The sequence below is a fragment of the Vidua macroura genome, chromosome 22 (genome assembly GCF_024509145.1).
Source record: "Vidua macroura isolate BioBank_ID:100142 chromosome 22, ASM2450914v1, whole genome shotgun sequence".
NCBI lineage: Eukaryota > Metazoa > Chordata > Aves > Passeriformes > Viduidae > Vidua > Vidua macroura.
The window spans coordinates 1483589-1501353 of NC_071592.1; the positions used below are offsets into that span (position 1 = coordinate 1483589).

The following is a 17765-nucleotide window of genomic DNA, read 5'->3' on the forward strand; positions in this document are numbered from 1 at the left end:
GGCATGAGCTGACCCAGACGCAGAGGACACCGTGTGTCTGAGCTAAATATTTGCCACACCCGAGTATTTCTTGCATTTGAAACACCAAATTTCCATTTTTGCGTGTGCTGGAAGGGAGTCAGAGTGAAAGAGATCCCCTCTCCCCCAAGAAAATCCCAAGGCAATGAGCAATTCCTTGTAGGAACTGCTGTGGAACACCTGGCAAACATCAGGAAGGGCTCTGGCTGCTCCTGTGGGATGGCATGCACAGAGCACCACTGAAAAGGACCTTGTGCCTCTCAGACACACCCAGGTCCACACCCTGAACTTGTTTAGGGGTTTTAGGGTTGCTGGAGCACATAAATGAATGTGAAAACACCTGAACAGAAGCCCAGAGCACATCCCCCCACTCAGCCTGCACTGGTGGAACTCCAGGGCATACTGGAGAGAAATTCAGAGAAAGCCCTTCACTTTTCTGCAACACCCATTTTCAGGAGAAAAAGGCTTTCATTTCCCAGACTGCAGCCCTGCCACCAGCAGGAAATGGAAATGTCCCTTCCTCCTGCAGGCCACACTGATTTCCAACCCCACCCCTGCAACCCACAGCTCCCAAACTGCTTTTCCCACCCAGCTCCTCAATTCCTCCATCCATGCCACGGCAGGATCCCAGTCCCACCCTGCACCTCTGCTAAAAAAGCCAAATACAGAAGGTCTGACTGCAGATTTGCACCCCTGGATTTGTGTCCAGCTCCTCGTGGACAGCACAGGCACTCCTGAGAGGCCACAGGAAGGTTCATCTCCCAGCCTCCTTCAAAAGTTCATCTTCAGAAGGAATCTGAAGCCCTTTCCCCTCCCTCCTCCCTTTCAAAGGAAATTTTTTGGTGAAACACCAATGGAAAACTGCAAGACCTGGGCTGAAACCGTGATTTCAGATGAATTCCATGCTCTTGCACTGTTCCAAGAAGGGAAGCAATCACACTCCAGGAGTGTGGGACACACACATTTGTGTTTAACCACACAGCAACTCCTCTGACGGATGCAAACAGAAACCACTCCTTTTTTCCAGGTTATGTTTTGCTTTTCCAAATCCTTTCCTCTGCCTTTATCCCCACTGCAAGGCTCCCACACCCCCTGGACGTGCCAGATGTGCATTCCACCCTGGGCCAGCTTTCTCAGTGCTCACTGAACATGAGAAGGTGACACAGGTGTGGTTTAAGGCACGGATAAACAGGGAAAGCCCATCCTCGCCTGGGCACATTGAACATATCAGTTAAACCAGCAATGACATTTCTTCCTCAATCCCAAAAGACAAACACCACCACAAAGCCCCTGCTTTTGACTGTGGAGCTGCCTGGCAGGAGCTACTCTGCACTAATTGTCCTGGTTAATCACCAGGAAGTCCCAGAAGCAAAAGCCTGGTGCTGTCACCCTGAGCCCCAGGCAGGTCCCGGGAGCAGCAGGGGCAGCCCTGGCTCTGCTCTGGCTGAGCCCTGCCCGAGCAGCTGGGCTGAATTCTCAGTGTTTGTGGCAGAGGGACAGAAGGAGAGCAGCATCTCCTGGGTCCTTCCCCACTCCCCCAGTCTCAGAGACCATCAGTGATGAGCACAGAGACCCTCAAGTGCTGAGGGAACACTGCACTTACAGAATCTGACCTTTCATCTAACACAGCCTGCATTTTTTTCCCAGTGATTGAGCACTGAGACTAATAGGAATATCCTTTGAAAATATGCTTATTCTTGATTTCAAATGTCAGAGATGCTGCTGTACTTTACACACAGCCATTCCCATGATTAATTATCTGCTCTGCTGAAACTTTTCTTCCTTTTCTTCACTTTGAATTATCTAATTTCTAGCTCCTGATCCACTCCTTCCTCCCCCAACAGTTTAAATTCATTTCAGCTTTGAGAAACATTTCTCTTCAAAGAAAAGAACACTCCTAAGTGCTGAAAACCAACAGGTGGAGCAGTGCAAGCCCTGGTAAGGCATCGTTTTCCCTCCAGAAATACATATTTATTTCATTTATCTCAAGCAGCTGGATGCAATCCAGACACAGGGCTGTAAAATGAAAACTGGGTTAGTGTGTCAAACAGAGGAGGAAGAAGTTTAGTGGGAAAAGTTTAGTCCAGCAGAATCAGCAACCCTACAATGAGTGAAAATGTGAGTAGCTGGAGAGAGAAGGTGGTCAGCAGGAGCTCAGAGGAGGACTCATGCTCAGACATGCACGGGGGCTGCAAAGCAGAACAGCATCACGGGGGTGCTCCATGCCAGGGCAGCTCCTGCCAATGCAGGGCAGAAACCAGCCTGTCCCTCCCTCCTCAGAGCCCTCCCCAGCCTTGCAACACGGGAATCCTTGAGGGACCCCACGTGCTGCTGCTGCTGCTGCTTGGCTGGGTGAGAGCCAGCAGCTCCACAGAGCCCAGCTTTCCTCTCTTTGATCACCAAAGATCTGATTCCAGCCCTCCCTGGGCAGGAGGATGCAGGACCTCGTGCTCCCAGTGACGATGCTGAGGGGTTGAGGCTGATGCTCCAACTCCCCCCAGGACACTCAGCCAAGGAGGAAAGGCCCCAGACAGGTCTTCAGCTGTGAGAGGAGCAGCCTTTGCTGTGCTGGGACTCAGGACAGCCCAGGCCTGCAGTGCCCCTGCCAGGGGCAGCTCAGCCATCCCTCCCCTGGGCTCCACACGAACCCAGGGGGAGTCTGAGCAAGGAAATGAGGACTTTTCTCCAGGCTCCCAAAGCCTGGAGGGCTTCCCAGAGCTGCTGGTGGCAGGGGAGCTGAGGGCAGTGCTCTGAGCCGTTGCATTTCCAATTGAATTTTCACCCACTCCCTGCTAAGCCATCAGCACACTGATCATCTGCTGCTGCAGGGAAGCAGGAAATGTTTCCTGGTATCCTCTCAACCCTTTGGTTTCTATTCAGGGCTTCCTTGCCCTAACACTGGTCTGCTGGATTGCAGAAATTTTTGGTTTTATTGTGTTTTTCAGAGGGTGCCACGAGCACCGGGAGTGGGTGCAACTTGAGGTGGGGAGAAAGGAGAAAATGAAAGATCACTGAGGTTAAATCCTTGCCCAGCTGGCAGCAAGGAAAGGTCCTGCATCCTCCCTGTGCTCAGAGAGCAAACCTGGAGAATTCTGCAGCAGAGGAACGAGGAAAGGGCTGATTTCTGCAATCTCTGAGCACCACGGAACCAGGACTGGGAACAGACACCAGGGAGAGCCTCCAGGAGAGGCAAAAACACAGAGAAAGAACAGGCTGGGGGTCGGGGTGCACACGAGGGGAGCAAACACCAGCAGCAGAAATAAGGAACAAGACCAGAACGTGCAGAAACGAGACAGGCACGTCTCCCATCCTGCTGGGAGTCCAGCAGAGAGGGAAGAGAGCAGGACAGGGCTCTTCTGTGCATGCAGTCATGTGGGAAGGTTACTGGTGTTAGTTCTGTTTTCCTGGCAAACCCCAGCCTAAATCCTTTCCTGGGGGTGGTCCCAGACCAAAAGGTGATTCCAGAAGTCCTGGATTGTAAAAAGCCAATTCCTCCCTGGTTCTCACAACTCCTCCTTTGGCCGGGGCAGCAGAAGAGCAGGAGCTCCCCTCCCTCCCCCCGCCGAGGCTGTGCTCAGAGCAAATGTGGGAAGGCCAGCGCTGCAGGAACTGCTCTGCACCACCCCACGCTCTGCTGCAGCTGCCTCCATCTCCAGGAAGCGCCTGGCTCAATCATTTGCCTCTTGGTTTGCTGGGGATCAGCAGCTCCTGTGGAAAGTGAAAGCCTTGCCAGGCCCCCAGGGACTCGCTGGGAGGAACGAGGCAGGAGAAACTCCACAGCACCTCTGGTGAGAGCTGTGTGAGGTCTGGCTCCCACCACGGACTCTGTGTGTGCTATTTCACAGGATTTATAGGCAGAGTTTTGTACAGAGAGAGGATTTAAAACAGCATTTTATAGAGAGGGTATTTCATAACACAGCGCTCATTCCAGCTATGCTTAAGTTCTACTCACAATAAAGAGGAAATGATTTCTTAAATCAAATTGTGACATACGCCAAATAATCAGATCTCAGAGAATTCAGGATTATTTTGGAAGGCTACTAAACATGTACAGTGTGGCTGTGTGCACATATCCCAATATAAATGTGTATTTTATAGGGTCAAAATGCTGCTAAAGCAACAGGAGAGAGGGTGCTCCCAGAATGTGAGCCCTGATTTCCCATCAAATTCCAGTCTGTGCTTGGTACCACAGACAGGCAAAAGGATTTTGGTGTTCATTCCAGAGGTTTTTTAGCACCTTCCTAGGACAGTTCCTTGCTGGACTCTGAGAATGAAGAAGCAAATGACTGAGCCAGGTGATTTTTTTTGGTTTTTTTTTTTTCCTGTTTTCCCTCCAAATTTTTTCCAGCTCAACGCAGAGGACTGAAGTCGAGTTCTTCCCATGCAGACAGTGACGAGCAACTCCTCCAAAAAGGCTCGGTGGGATTTTTATTTTTTGGAATTTGGAGATCCCGGAGGGGAATCCTCACCCCAAAAATCTAGGCAACCAATCAGAACAAAGTATTTTACCTTCTGTTCACCAGCGAGGACGACATCATCAGCACCATGCAAGCCACATGACAAATTCACATGATACGCACGCACATGAGTTTGGTTGAAAGGAAAGTGGAGGAGGTCACATGGAAAATACAAAAAAATTAAAAAACTGATGTAAACAATGGGCAAGGGAAAAAAATCAACAACAGAATTACAGAGTAAATAAAAATAGGAGCAAAATTAAATTAGCCAGCATATATCAGAAACACTGGGATGGGGGACAGTAAAACCGCCTGGAAAATAAGAATATTAAATCACAGCAAGCACTGAGTTATGGCCTTGTGTTAGGCACAGCTGCGTCACTGCTTAGTCATACAAAGAACAAAAGGGACAAAAATCATTGTAGTGTGTGCCAGGACTGCTGGAGGAATCCACAAAACTGCTGGGAAGAAAAAGGGAATATTGTTATTGCAAGGCAGCGGGGGTGCAAGGGTCACAACCAGCCCAAAAGGAGGACAAACCGTGGCACCCCACACTGCTGTGTGCTCCCTCTGCAGCACAAACGTGCCCCTCAACAGCAACTGCAGGAGAGAAAACGCTGCTGAGGGGAGCACGGCCCAGGGGCTTGTCCATCAGGAGCTGCAGCTGGACGGGCTCGGCAGCGGCACCGAGGGGCTGGATGGGCCAGGGGGGCTCTGCCAGCCAGGACAGGAATCCCTCACCAACGGGGCCCAGGGAAGGCAGCAGCTGCTGGGAGAGATGAGGCAGTGCAGGGACAGTGGCAGGGAATGAGGGAAGATCAGCTGCCAGCCCAGAGCACGGCGCTGAGTCCAAATTCCCTTCCCAAATCACTCCAAAACTCGCATTTCTCACTTGTGCCTCTGTCTCATCCTAATGAGGCTACTCCACGGTGCTCTGGTAGTTCCCTGTTAATTTGATGTATAGAGAATTAAACCCTTAATCTTTTGGGTGCTTGTCTCTGACAAGATTAAGGACAAACCATTACTGGGGAAAAAACTGATGGCACAGAATGTAAAATCCATTTGTTACAGCCAAGCTCTCAATCCATTCTCGTTAAACACAAGCTCACAGAACTCTGGGCACTGTGAAGGAGGGAGGTTTAAGAGTTGCTCTGAGGTTGCCTGGAAGGAAGATCCCTGTCTTCTGGTCAGGCAGAAACCTCTCCCAAACTGCAGTAAACTCAATATAACCTGAGATTTCAAACCAGGCAAGAGAGGCGGCCTGTCCTCATGAGAGGAGCAGATCAAGGGCAGAGCTAGCAGCATAAATAGAATAAAATGGTTTGGGTTGGAAGGAACCTTAAAGATTCTCCAGTCCTAGGCAGGGTCACTTTCCACTAGAGCAGGTTGCTCCAAGCCCCCTCCAACCTGAAAAAAAATCCCCTTGTTCAAGTGAGCTCAACCACTGCAAGGCAAAACAGGTCCCAGAGCTGAGAGAGCTGCAAGAAAAACGTCAAAACTGGTACAGAACTATTTCCTGGAGCGACCTCAGAGGGTTAAATCCGAGGAGAGACATTCCTAAACCTCCTCCATGCCTACAGCCATCTCCCAGGTGCCACTGAGCCCACCGAGCCCACAGCCAAAAAGCCCAAAAGTGGAGAGAGCCCTGCAGCCTCATCAGCTTTCTGTGCCTGCCTCCGTGGTGCCAGGGGGCAGCTCTCATTCCCTAATTGCTGCTGGTTTCATTCACTGAGCCCCCGAGGGGAGGCCAGGAGAGAGCACAGATCACTCCCAGCAGCAGCAGTAATTAAATGATGCACAGCTAGAGGAGCATCTGCCCCGTGCCACTGCCCTTTCTCTGCTGCTGAATTTCTCATTTTCACAGGCTGCAGCACAGCCCAGCATACCAATGTGGGCAGTGCTTGCAGAAAGGCAGTGTACACACAAATAACAGCTCTGCTCCTGCTCACAGCCTGAACCCCAGTGCAGGGCAGAAGGGAAACTTTCCCCCTCCTCCTCCTCCTCCTCCTCCTCCTCCTCCTCCTCCTCCTCCTCCTCAACACACAGTCCCCACGCCAACAAAACTGTGGAAAATGTTTATCATTAATTAGCTCTTAGGAGCTTTTCTGGGTAAAGATTGTTTTTTTTTAAGAACAAACTGTTCTGTAAAACGTGAACCCAACGTTTTCCCTCCAAGGGGAGCTGTGTCAAGCCCACACAGGAACAGCCAGCTGATGAATAAAGGATGAGTAGCAGAGCCTGCCCTTCGTCCTCTCCAGCCCATCCTCCAAGGCTGACAGGAGTGAAAAGGTCTCTTCAGCCCCTGAGTGCATCAGGGATTGGGGTTTGGCACTTTGGAAATAAAAATTACTGCACAAGGAGCACGCTGCTGGTGGCCACTGGCAGGTAAAGGACATTTAAAGGCACCTGTAAGACCATGAAACGTGCCAGTCATAAATGCATTCATTATAATTAATTATAAATTCATTTGACTGGCCACACTCTCCTCTCCCTCCATCCCAACCCCCAAGATCATCCCACACTTCATGCTCTGAGTGTTTTCCATTCAGAAAACCACTTCTCAGCCCCCTCAGGTAAATCCTTCAGTCACCTCACATTCCACACACACACTTCTTATTATTGCAAGTCACAAGAAGAGCATTTGGCTTGGCAGGGATCATTAGTTATTCAAAACACACACATGCACCAGGTAAACCACATCTTCACTCAGTGTTTTTCTTCTCCCCTGACCACCCAGCCAAGGGAGTCTGAATCCAGTCCCCACCTCAGATCTGGAATTTTCTGGAAGCCTGAGGTGTCTTTTAAGGCAAGCAGGGCTCTGGGATCTCTCCTGCAGGGTATTTTACCTCCTCATTTGCATCTTCTTCCAGCATCCAATACCCCTACTTTTAATATCAACTGTATCTCCCTATATTCAAAGCAAACAGAGCAAGGCAGGGCAGCAAGGAAATCATTTAATGCACATCCCTTTTGCAAAGGCAGCTTTAACACAAAAACGGGGAGGGCGAAAGGAAAGCATTCCTCTTTCTCCTTCTCTCCCTCTCTGTGCTTTTTCTAAACCTCTCATTCCCATTCTTCAGGGGGAAGAGGGGGAAGAGTGCAGCGTGCTGGGATCTGAACATGCTCACCCAGCTCTCTGCTGGCACCACAGAGCCCAGGCTGCCCCAGAGCCCGGCCATCCCCGGGCTCCAGCACACCCCAGGCAGGGGCAGCAGCCCCAGGTACTCACCCGGTGCCGCGGGGCTGGGGGATGCAGCGGGAGGGGGGGTTGCTATGGAAACAGAAGGATGCACAGGGCACGGTCAGGGAACCACGGCTGACAGCAGGGAAACAGAGCAGCTTTAAGAGGAGGGGACTGAGGGGGGCAGGCAGCCGCGGTGGCAGGGCTGTGTCACCCACGCAGGCTGCAGGAATCCTGCCCTGCCAAGCCCTGCTGCAGGGAGGGGGGTCCTGGAGCCCCAGGGCCCTCCTGCCCTGAGGCTTTGCCAATCCCCAAGAGTTCTGAAGCTCCAAATCCCCATTTTTGCCCCCTTTTGGCCCCACCCTGCCCATTAATGGAACATTTGGGAGGCCTCTAAGGGCAGCTCCTGAGGAGATCTGAGCCCCTGCTTGTTCCCACCTCCCTGCAGGACACCCAGGAACACAGAGAGAGGAGGAAACCAGGGCTAAGAACCCTAAAAATGTGAACACTTCGGGAAAGAGATGAGTTTGGAGAGAAGCCTGCACTGCCCAGAGCACAGACTGGGCCAGCACTGACACCAGGACTTCCAGGGCAGAAGGACAAGGAATGTCTTTGCTCCAAAAGTCCTGGGAAGAACCCAGCAGGAGGGACAGAGGCTGGGAGGGATTTCTCTGTTAGTCCCCACAAAACCTTCCAAGCCAAAGGAATTCTCACTGCTGTGCCTCCAAGAGGCAGGGACATGAGCAGGGTAAATCAGACCTTGGGAAGCTGCAGAGCAGCTCCAGGGAGAGAGATCTGGGGCGGGGGAACCACTCCAGGGAAGCAGGAGAACGTGCAGGGGTGTCAGAAATGCAGCACACTCGCTGAGGGGATCATGCAGAGCAGCCAGGAGGGAGCAGAGCCCTCCTGCCATACTCACTGTCTGCTAAACGGGAGCTGGGGGCAGCAGCACTGGCTGAAGAAAGAGAAACCAGGTGAGCAAAGGCAGGGGATGGCTGGAAAATGCTGCCAAAAGCCGGGAAATGAGGAGGTGGGGGGCGTGGGGGTGATTTCAGTGCTGGTTTGTACACGGAGGTATTTTGGTACCAGCCCCACACACGCTCTCTTTGAACACTTTTGGGTTCAAACCCTCCCCCTCTTCCCCAGGACTTTGTTTGGCTTCAGGCTTGTAAGAAAAAGGAAATGAAGAAAAGCAGCAAATGGTTAAAATGAAAATACAAACCCAGGTCAACTCAGACACTCTCCCAACCTCCAGAATTCTCCTCTGTGCCACTATAATCCATAATTATCACTAATTACCTCATGGAGAGGGCCTCTCAAATAGACAGAAACTTCTTTTTCTTATTGAGGGAAATTAAATAAAACAAAATTACTTCAGACTTATCCCAGCAGGCATTAAAAATTGTGTCAGGTTTTACATTCAGACAGAAACTTTAAATAACTGGGCAAGGAAAACAAGTGGCTTTGGTTAATCTGAGCTGTAAAATTCCTGAAATGTCTCTGTGACCTTCAAATCGCACTTGAGGGGACAAAAAATCCTCCTGCTTGTGACTCTGCCCACAAAGAGGTGATTGGAATTCCAGCAGAGATGGCAAAAAGGCATTTCTGTGGTGCCATTTCCTCAGCCAGGGCCCCAGATGGGCTCTGGGAAGGAGCAGAGAGAACTGGGGACAGCGCCCAGGATGATCCCAGCTGCAAAGGCTGCAAGAGCAGGATGGAACTGCGAATGAAAAATGAGTTAAAGGAGGAAGAACTGCAACCTACCCTGCAGCTGGGGAGCACAGAGTGACTGACAGCCCGTTGCCACATGAAAATAATAAAAAAAAAAAAGGCAGAAGACTCCAGTCCAGAAGTGCTGGAATGTTCTGCAAAGCCACCTACCTGTCCCCAGGTGCTGGCCATGGGGCTGGGCACACAGGTCTGCTGCTGCCACAGCTGTTCGAGCTCTTTTTCCTCTCTTCTCCACGGGATTTCCCCCTTTCCCTGCAGCACTGCTGGGGATCCCAGCCCTGCTCTCCCTGGGGTTCTTTATCTCCAGTTCAGAAGGGCCCCAGTCCTCAGCCTGGGCTCTAGCCCTGACCACCACCACCCTCAAATCTTTCTTTTATTATTGTTGCTCCTGGGATTAACAGGATCCAAACAATCCCAGACTGCACAAATGTTCTGGAAATGCCCCCCAGTGGCTCCCTAACTGCTGCAATTTGCAGCCCTGCCTGTCCATCTGTCCATCCATCCTTCCCCTTCCTGTTCCACTACAGCCAAGCTTTTGTCCAATGCAATCTTTAAGGGGAAATGGCACAAGCGCGGTTCAAAATAAAAATATTATAAAAATCCTCTCCTTTCTTTCGCTTCAGGAATCTCAAAGCAGCTTCTTCAAGCTTGTCCTTGTAATCTTGGGAATAGCAGCAGCTCCCCATGGGAGGCATTGATAAATGGAATAATGCTCACGGGGATAAAGAGGTTTTTTTAGCTCCATTGATCAGGTTTGATTGGAAAGGCACAAAGCTATGGAGCCATCTCTATATTTCACTCACAATTACACAAATCCATCACATTCCTGACTCATTTTGCATGGGGAAGTGAGGAACATGCCATTTTAAAAAAAATTTAGTATGAGGTTTATTTATTTAATCACACAATCTACAAAAGTGCTGGAAGACTGCCCAATGGTAAAATCATTAGTGAGAAAAGGAAAAAAAATTCAATTTTTTCTTCAATTCTGTGCTTTCAAAATTGTGGAGATATTCAAAATTTTGAAGTTTTTGGTTGGCTCTGGTCTAAACCAGATCTGCAATTTAGCTGAATTGATTTCCCTGAATTATCTCAGTATCATTAAAATTGAACTATTTTTAATGGATTCATAAATATGAAGCCTTCCACTACTCCACTCCGAGTCAACAAGCTAACTATTATTATTTTTATTATTATTATGATTAGATAATCACTACATTAAATATTTCAGCTGCATGCTGTAGAGCACAGACAAAGAGTTAACCCTAATTCTGTCCTAAAGAAGAGCGGAGTGGCTACTCCAGAGTGAGTGTTGTTAGGAAATGGACACTACCAGTTACTCCAATCCTACAGCCCCTGAGAGGAAAAAGGCACTGAATTAAAAGCTGGAAGTTCTGGGTGTTAGAGGAGCACTCTAAAAACACAAAGAGAGAGTGAAAGAAATGCAGAGAGCACTTACGTGGGTGAGGGATGCCTGCAGTTTATCCATGGATGGGACACAGAACAAAAACGAAATAAAAAGACAGAGATAGACATACAGAAACAGAAAAAAAAAAAAATCAATGTAGAAGATGTGAGGAGACAGAGAATGTGGAGCTGGAAAATGGGAAAATCACCAGGCCAGGTGTGCCCTGCTCAGCAGGGATGGGCAGGGCCTGGGCACAGCTCAGGGGACTCCAGACATGCTGGGGCTGGGCTGGAACGGCCAGGCCTGGGTCCAGCAGAGGGGTCTGGAGAGAGAACTCCAGCAGAGGGCTGGGAACGACAGTCCAGGGCTGGATGCAGGAGGAAAGGGGAAGCACCACGGCAGAACAGCTCTCCCTGCCCGCGCTGCTCGCGCCCCCTGCTCCACCTTTAACCGCTTTCCTCTTCCTCTGCTTCCCACCGTGACGAGCTCCCTGGGATTTAATTCTTTCCTGGAACAGGAGGACAGTGCTGGGCCACAGCAGAAGGTGGAAATGGCCCAGGCAGAGCAGAGAAGAGCCCGAGGAATCCATGGAATCCCCTCAAGAGCTGCGGGGCCATCTCAAAGCAGGATGTGCAGAACAGAGCAACCCTCCCTCCCTTCACCTTCCACAGCCCAAGGCCAGTCCTGTGCTGAACACCTTAATGTGGAAAACAAACCAGCCTTGTGACAGTGACATCACATTCTCTGCGACCAAAACCCTTCTCAGCTGCTCTTTCTCATTAAAAATCTCCTTCACACACAGCCCCTTCTCTTTGGCACCACCAAGGTTGAACTGGAAACGCCAGCCAGCGCAAGTAAAACTCCTCCGCCTCCTCCCTTCAAAGAAGACTTTGAATTATCAACAAAACCCACTCCAACCCAAAACCACAGAGAAAACAGAGGGTGCAGCGAGGTCTGTGAGAGAGAAAAGGTGAGATCCATGCATGGCAGAGGCTCCAGGAGAGAGAAGCAGAGGGAGGCTGGGCTGTACTTACGGACTGGCTGTGTCTTGAACTCGGCGGGCAGGCTGAGCTCCCCCACGCCCTTGCCATTGACTGCTGACAGCCTCACTGCATAGGTGGTCTCAGGCTTCAGCCCCGTGATGGTCACTGTCCCCTCCACGTTGGCTGGGGGGGAAAAAAGCAAAGAAAAGCTCAGCACTCAAAGAAAGAAATGAACAAACTTTGTTTTCCCCACGCGGGGAGAAAAGGGACAAATAAAGCTGGGATCACACCGCTCCAGTGGGGAACTAAAATAAGAATTTCAGCTCCACACGGGATTGGTGGTGGAAAGTTCAGCTCTGGAGCAGGACTCTCCCTTTTACAGCCCTCCCCAAATCAAAATTCTTTGCTTGAGTCCAAGATGGGTTTTGTGCCGCGAGCACTGCTACAGATCACTTCAACAGGACGGGTTTGCTGCTGGAATAGCAGAGTTTATTTTCCAAGGGGGACCAAGGGGTGACAGATGAGGGTTCAAAAGCCTCCTGTGGGAAGCAGCACGTGAAAAATTCTCCACCCTGCTTGGACTGAGCTCTCAGCAAAGCCCAACCCTCACCTCCAGTTGAAAACTCCACGTGTCACTCACAGCAAATGTTTAAAAACTCACAGCAAATGTTTTTAAAAACTTGTCTGGAGCCTCCAACCTGAACCCTCCACCCTCCCTGGCTTTTCCCTACAGGAAAGCCAATGTTTTTTCGGTGCTGGAGGTGAAGGAACGGGGTTTTTTGGGTCGCTCCTACCTTCCTTGGCATCGTAGAGCCTGGAGTGCCAGTCCCCCTCGCCCAGGGCCCTCCACTCCGCCTTGTACTTGAGGATGGGCACCCCGCCCGTGGCCTCGGGCTCGTCGAACTCCACCTGGGCACTGCTGGAGTAGGGCTCCACCCTGCCGATGGAGGGCGAGGAGGGCGTGTCTGGGGACAAGGGACAGCAGTGGTGAGACACAGAACTGCGGAAGGAGCTTCAGGAACAGCTGGGAACACCCAAGAGCCCCTGGCTTCGTGCAGCACAGGACAAGGGTAGGGCTGAGCCCCGGAGAGGGTTCAGACAGCTTTTAGAGATGTTAATTAGTGCACAGATCTTAATTTTGGCTCCTCTCTAAGAGGCTGGAGACTCCCAGTCCCGTCTCCAAAGAGAACAACCAGGGCAGTGCAGCAAAGGCATGCTGGATGCCACTCTGTCCCCTCTGTCCCTCCCACAGGGCACTGCAGTGCAGAGCTCCACCAGCCCCAAATGCCCCTGTGGCAGCCCTGGAGCCCTCCCAGGCCTGGCCCAGCTCTGAGATCCTGCAGTGCAGCTGCTGTGAGGGGGTTTGGCTGAGCTGGGGTGCACAAATCAAAGATCCCAGCTCTCACAAAGCGCTCTGGCAGCACAGAAAAGAACAAGCCCCTGGAGAAACAAGGGACCAGAGATGCTGAGCAGCTCCAGCCCAGCAGGAAATCCATGAACAGCCTCTTTGAAGGCAGAAGTTGCTCTCCTGCTGTCCCAGCAACACGAACCAGTGAAGCAGGGCCACTGTGTCACCTGCTGCCTGCCCTCCCTGCTCACCTGCCTGCACCAGGATGAACTCGGAGGACTCCTGCCCGATGCGGTTCACAGCCGTGCAGTTGTAGTTCCCAAAGTCGTTCTCTGAGTCTGGGGTCACCTGTGGGGCAAGGAAGGCTCAGGCTGGGACCACAAAACCCTTTTCACTCTGCCAAGGCACCCTGAATTTAGCTGGGGAGAAGCTACAATAAAACCCAGGTGTTTGTGCTCCCAGGGCTGTCCATGGGGGAGAGAACTGCAGTGGGCAAAAAGCAGAGGCAAGCAGGGGCTTTGTGAAGTTACAACAGATCATGTTTCAGTTAAAAAGTCTATTTAAGGCCTCTAGATAAAAAATAATCCACAACAATTGAGTATATTTTATTTCATGAAAGTATTTTATACTTTCAATAAGTGATACACAATGTGTCTTCTGTTACCTGACTATCTTCCATTTCCTGCTCCTCTTTATCTTCTCCAACCTGATTTTCTCAGAATTTATATGCTAGAAACACCACCCCAACTTCATTTCTACCGAGAGGACAAGACTGAATTCTTTCAACATCGATTATCTGATGGCACTGAGCCCTCCTGGCTTTTCCTCACCTCCAGGTAGCTTGCAGAGGGGGTGTTGTAGATCTTGATGTTGCTGTAGTTGGAGCTGGGGAGGAGCTGCCCATCCCTGAACCAGGAGATGACAGCACTGGGGTAGGCAAACACCTCACAGGTGATGTTCACTTGGTTTCCTTCCCAGGTGTACACGGCCACAGGGCCCTGGAGCTTGGGGGCATCTGAAAGACACATTTGGGAAGGCAACTGGAGGCAGCCGAGCTCCCAAAAAAGCCTCCCTGTAAGGATCCCTTGGCTGGAGTCCACCCCAATGCGGGAAAGGGAACGTAACATTGGAAATGGGAACTGTCCTCTCATCCAGGGCGTGGGGAATGTCTTTGGCTGAAGGGCATAAAGAGAAAACCTGCTCAGCCCCGCGGCTGCTCCTGCGCAGCGCGCGAGGAGCAGACAGCAGGATGGGGCTGGGAAAGCTCTTCCAGGGGAGAACTGGACCCCCAACAAAGGGGACTGCAGCAGGCCCGTGGGGAGGTGCCCAGAGCACCCAGGCTGGAGACAGGCCCAGAGAACCCCGAGAGAACATCAGAGGGAACACCCTGCAGCATCTCAGCTTTCCCCAGCCCGAGCTGCTTCCGCACCCTCAGCACCGCGGGGAGGGGACCAGGGGAGGACCCAGCCCCCTGTAAGCCCCCCCAGGCACTTACAGTGCACCTCCAGGTACATGGCCTGCGAGTCCTGGCCGATGGTGTTGCTGGCCGTGCACACGTACTCGCCCGCGTCCGTGTACTGGATGTCCTTGAGCGTGAGCGAGGAGACGCGCGCGTGGCTGCGCACCACGATCCGCCCGTCCAGCGTCTGCAGCACAGCACAGCCCGGTCAGAGCCCAGCCCCGGCCCCGGGGCAGCCCATGGCGTGATGGCACACGCCCTGCCCCAGCCCCGCGGCACCACGATCCCCTCACCTGAGGCCAGGTGAGAGCACCAGAGGCAGTTCCCCGTCCCACAGGGCCCACACTGTGAGCAGCGGCTCAGAGCACTCGGGGGAAGGGGGGAAACGTCAAAAGGAGGACCAAAGTATCAGCTACTACATATCTGAGAACACTACACGTCTGAGAACAAAGTCAAGCTTCTCCCCAGCATGGGAACTGCAGAGATCCAGCTCTGGTTAAAAAGTTTTGGCAGCATGCAAAGAGGAGAAAAAAAAACCCAAGGAAACCTTCCCAAAAGCTTCCAGTCAGAGAATCCAGCCCTTCCTGTGCTCTCAGCAATGCTGATTTTATCTCAGTGCCCCTGAAATGGGTAAGGAAGAACAGATCCAGAGCTCGGAGCTGAATCAGGCAAAAAGCAAGCTCAGAACTTTCACCTGAACGTGGCACACGAAGAGAGGAAAGTGCAGTGAAAAGGGCAAGAAAGCCTCTAGATAGACAGCCCTGCCTCAAGAAAATTCCAGAACCATTTCCCATGTGCAACAAAGTGTGGGGATGCCACTGACACAGAGAAACAAGGAATGTAAAATCCCAGGGGACTGCCAAGGGACTGCACCCACCCAGCCACCCCAGGCTGCGTGGTTTTCCTCTCCAGTTTGTCACCAAATCCAAGAAAACGCAAAGCCAGGGACTCCTCTCTCCCTCCTGCTGCTTCTGCCTCAGCCTGGAAGCTCTCAAGCACCATCTCTCCCTCCTCTCATTTCTGATTTTGCAGCACAAACACAAGGGAGTAAATTTGGCACCCTCATGGCTGTGCCTGCTGCTGCCTCCTGCCACTCTGCAGGAGCATCTGTTTCCTTGGAAGGTACAGGACAAGTGCTGATAAATGAGTAAAACCCTGAGGATTTCCAACAGCCAAGTGCACAAAAAGCATCTCTGGTATCTCAGGTGTCAGACCTCCGGGCCTGAAGCCTCTCTCTGTGCTGAGACTGACAAAGTTTCTACAAAAAAATGTCTTTTGTCACCTCACTTAGCTCCAGCAGCAGTTCATGGGCACAGGGCCAGTGTCAAAGGCACAGAAATAGCATCTTCTGATGACACATAAGCAGCTAGGTGCATTTTTCTCCTCTCTTCTTCCCTGCTGCAATCCCTGGCCAGTGCCATGAGCTACAGGCTCCATCCCTGTCCTGGGCACAGTTATTCCATGGACACGTGGGGCTGTGGGCATCACTTCCTAGAGCCTGACACGAAATTGCCGTGGTACCACACAACCAAAATCTGCTTTTATCTGCCCTGGCTGACTGCACTGCTCTCCTTTTGTCTGACTTTGGATTTCCCTGCAAACCCCAGCCCATTCCAGCAGCACCCAGGGGTGCCAGGACTCCAGATCTGGGGGAATATCCTCAATATTTGTCTCTGTGACCTCACCAGAAGAGTGGAAGGGACAAAATACCAGTGTGGGATCAGCACAGGTGATTCTGGAAAAGGCAGTTTTACACCCAAATGTCTCCTGCCTTTCTCCCCACCTCCTCAAGACCCAGCACAAAGGAGTGCCAGGAAATCATGGTCAGTGACGATTTCATGAGCAATGAAAATAAAGCTCTGTTTTTTTAATGCAAAAAGGAATAAGGGAAGATAAAGCGAGATCAGGAAAAACACTCTAAGGAAGAGAAAAACGCCTAGCCAAGAAAGCACATTCAAGTTTTGTCTCTCCCTACTGCAGCCCACCAGGTGCTCTGGCTGCTGGAGACAGGACTGGCAGGAATTTGGGAGCCAGATGTTGACATTTGTACCCCTTTTACCCAAATCCCCCAAGTGCAAGGATCTAGGCTAACAAAATAACAAAATCCTAGTGCTGGGGAGAGCAGCTCAGGGAATCCCTCCTCAGAACAGAGTAGAATGTTCTCTATACTGCCAATTATTGCACTTTATCCTCAGTTACTGCAGGCATTTTCCCCCAAATTCTGGCCCTGCCCTGAGGCACAGCCTCTGTGATCACAGCTGGCCAAGAGCTCAACAGCTCAGGGCCAAAGGGGGAGAGCAGAGACAAATAAAATGCTTTTATCCCCCTCCCCTGCACCTTCTGGAGCTTTCAGGCCCTTCCTAAAGAAGCATCCACGGATAATTCTGCACAGTCCTCTCTGCTCCTCAGCCACTTCCCACACCCTCACAAAGCCCTGAAAACCCCGACCCCAGGCAGGAATTCCACTGAAGGAAGGGGAGGGCTCTCTCCTTGCTCTGTGCTTGCAGTGCAGGGTTTGATATTTGTATTTAACTGCAGCCCTAAAAGCTCCTAGTGCTGCACCCATTCCCAGTTACCAGTTTGGGGTGTGACTGAGGGTACCCAGAGATGCTGCCAGGACTGACTTCACCTCCTCACCCGAAATTCCTTCAGTAAAAGTGAAACACTTAATGCCAAACATCCCCTGACCTTCATCCTGCTGCTGGAATCCACTGCTAAAAGCCCCCAGGCAACTTTACAGCAAGTTAAAAGCAATTTTAGATATATCCTGCACCCCACTGGGGTATTTTAAGACACAGAGGCAGTAAGAAATTTAGAGACAGCAAACTTAATAGTATTAGTGCTCATATTAATCAAAAAGCTGGAGAGAGAGAGCACAGAGAAAACACTGGGGCAGGGAGGGGACAGCTGTGACAGGAATTCCTGTGAGTCCTGGAGAGATGCAGCTACTCAAATTCCAAATTCTCCAATGCAAACTGCCCTGAGTATCTGGTGCCTCCACCTGCCACAATCCAACAGATTCTTCTGAAGGAAGAATGGGCAGGATCTCCTCAGCCCCCCATGAAACACAGCTGGGTGGTGCTCAAGTTGCAGCTTCACTTTGTTCAGTCTCTGGGATTTAGGATGGCTTCAAAATGATTTAAAAAATCAGAGCCTCCACAAAGTTGATGCTAAAAATAC

General features: G+C 51.2%; 1 protein-coding gene across 7 annotated transcripts in view; it reads right to left on the reverse strand.

Moving 5' to 3' along the window:
• NCAM1 (neural cell adhesion molecule 1) overlaps nt 1–17765 on the reverse strand; it is a 91590-nt gene that overhangs the window by 17169 nt on the left and 56656 nt on the right. For 5 of the 7 annotated variants that reach the window (XM_053996929.1, XM_053996924.1, XM_053996926.1 and 2 more), the window contains 5 exons: nt 14622–14772; nt 13957–14141; nt 13378–13474; nt 12573–12743; nt 11830–11961 (listed from right to left, as the gene is read on the reverse strand). In XM_053996929.1, coding sequence (XP_053852904.1) covers nt 11830–11961; nt 12573–12743; nt 13378–13474; nt 13957–14141; nt 14622–14772 — 736 coding nt within the window. Of the gene's footprint in view, nt 1–10846; nt 10862–11829; nt 11962–12572; nt 12744–13377; nt 13475–13956; nt 14142–14621; nt 14773–17765 lie in introns of all 7 variants that reach the window. The other 2 variants (XM_053996925.1, XM_053996927.1) reach the window with 1 other exon arrangement.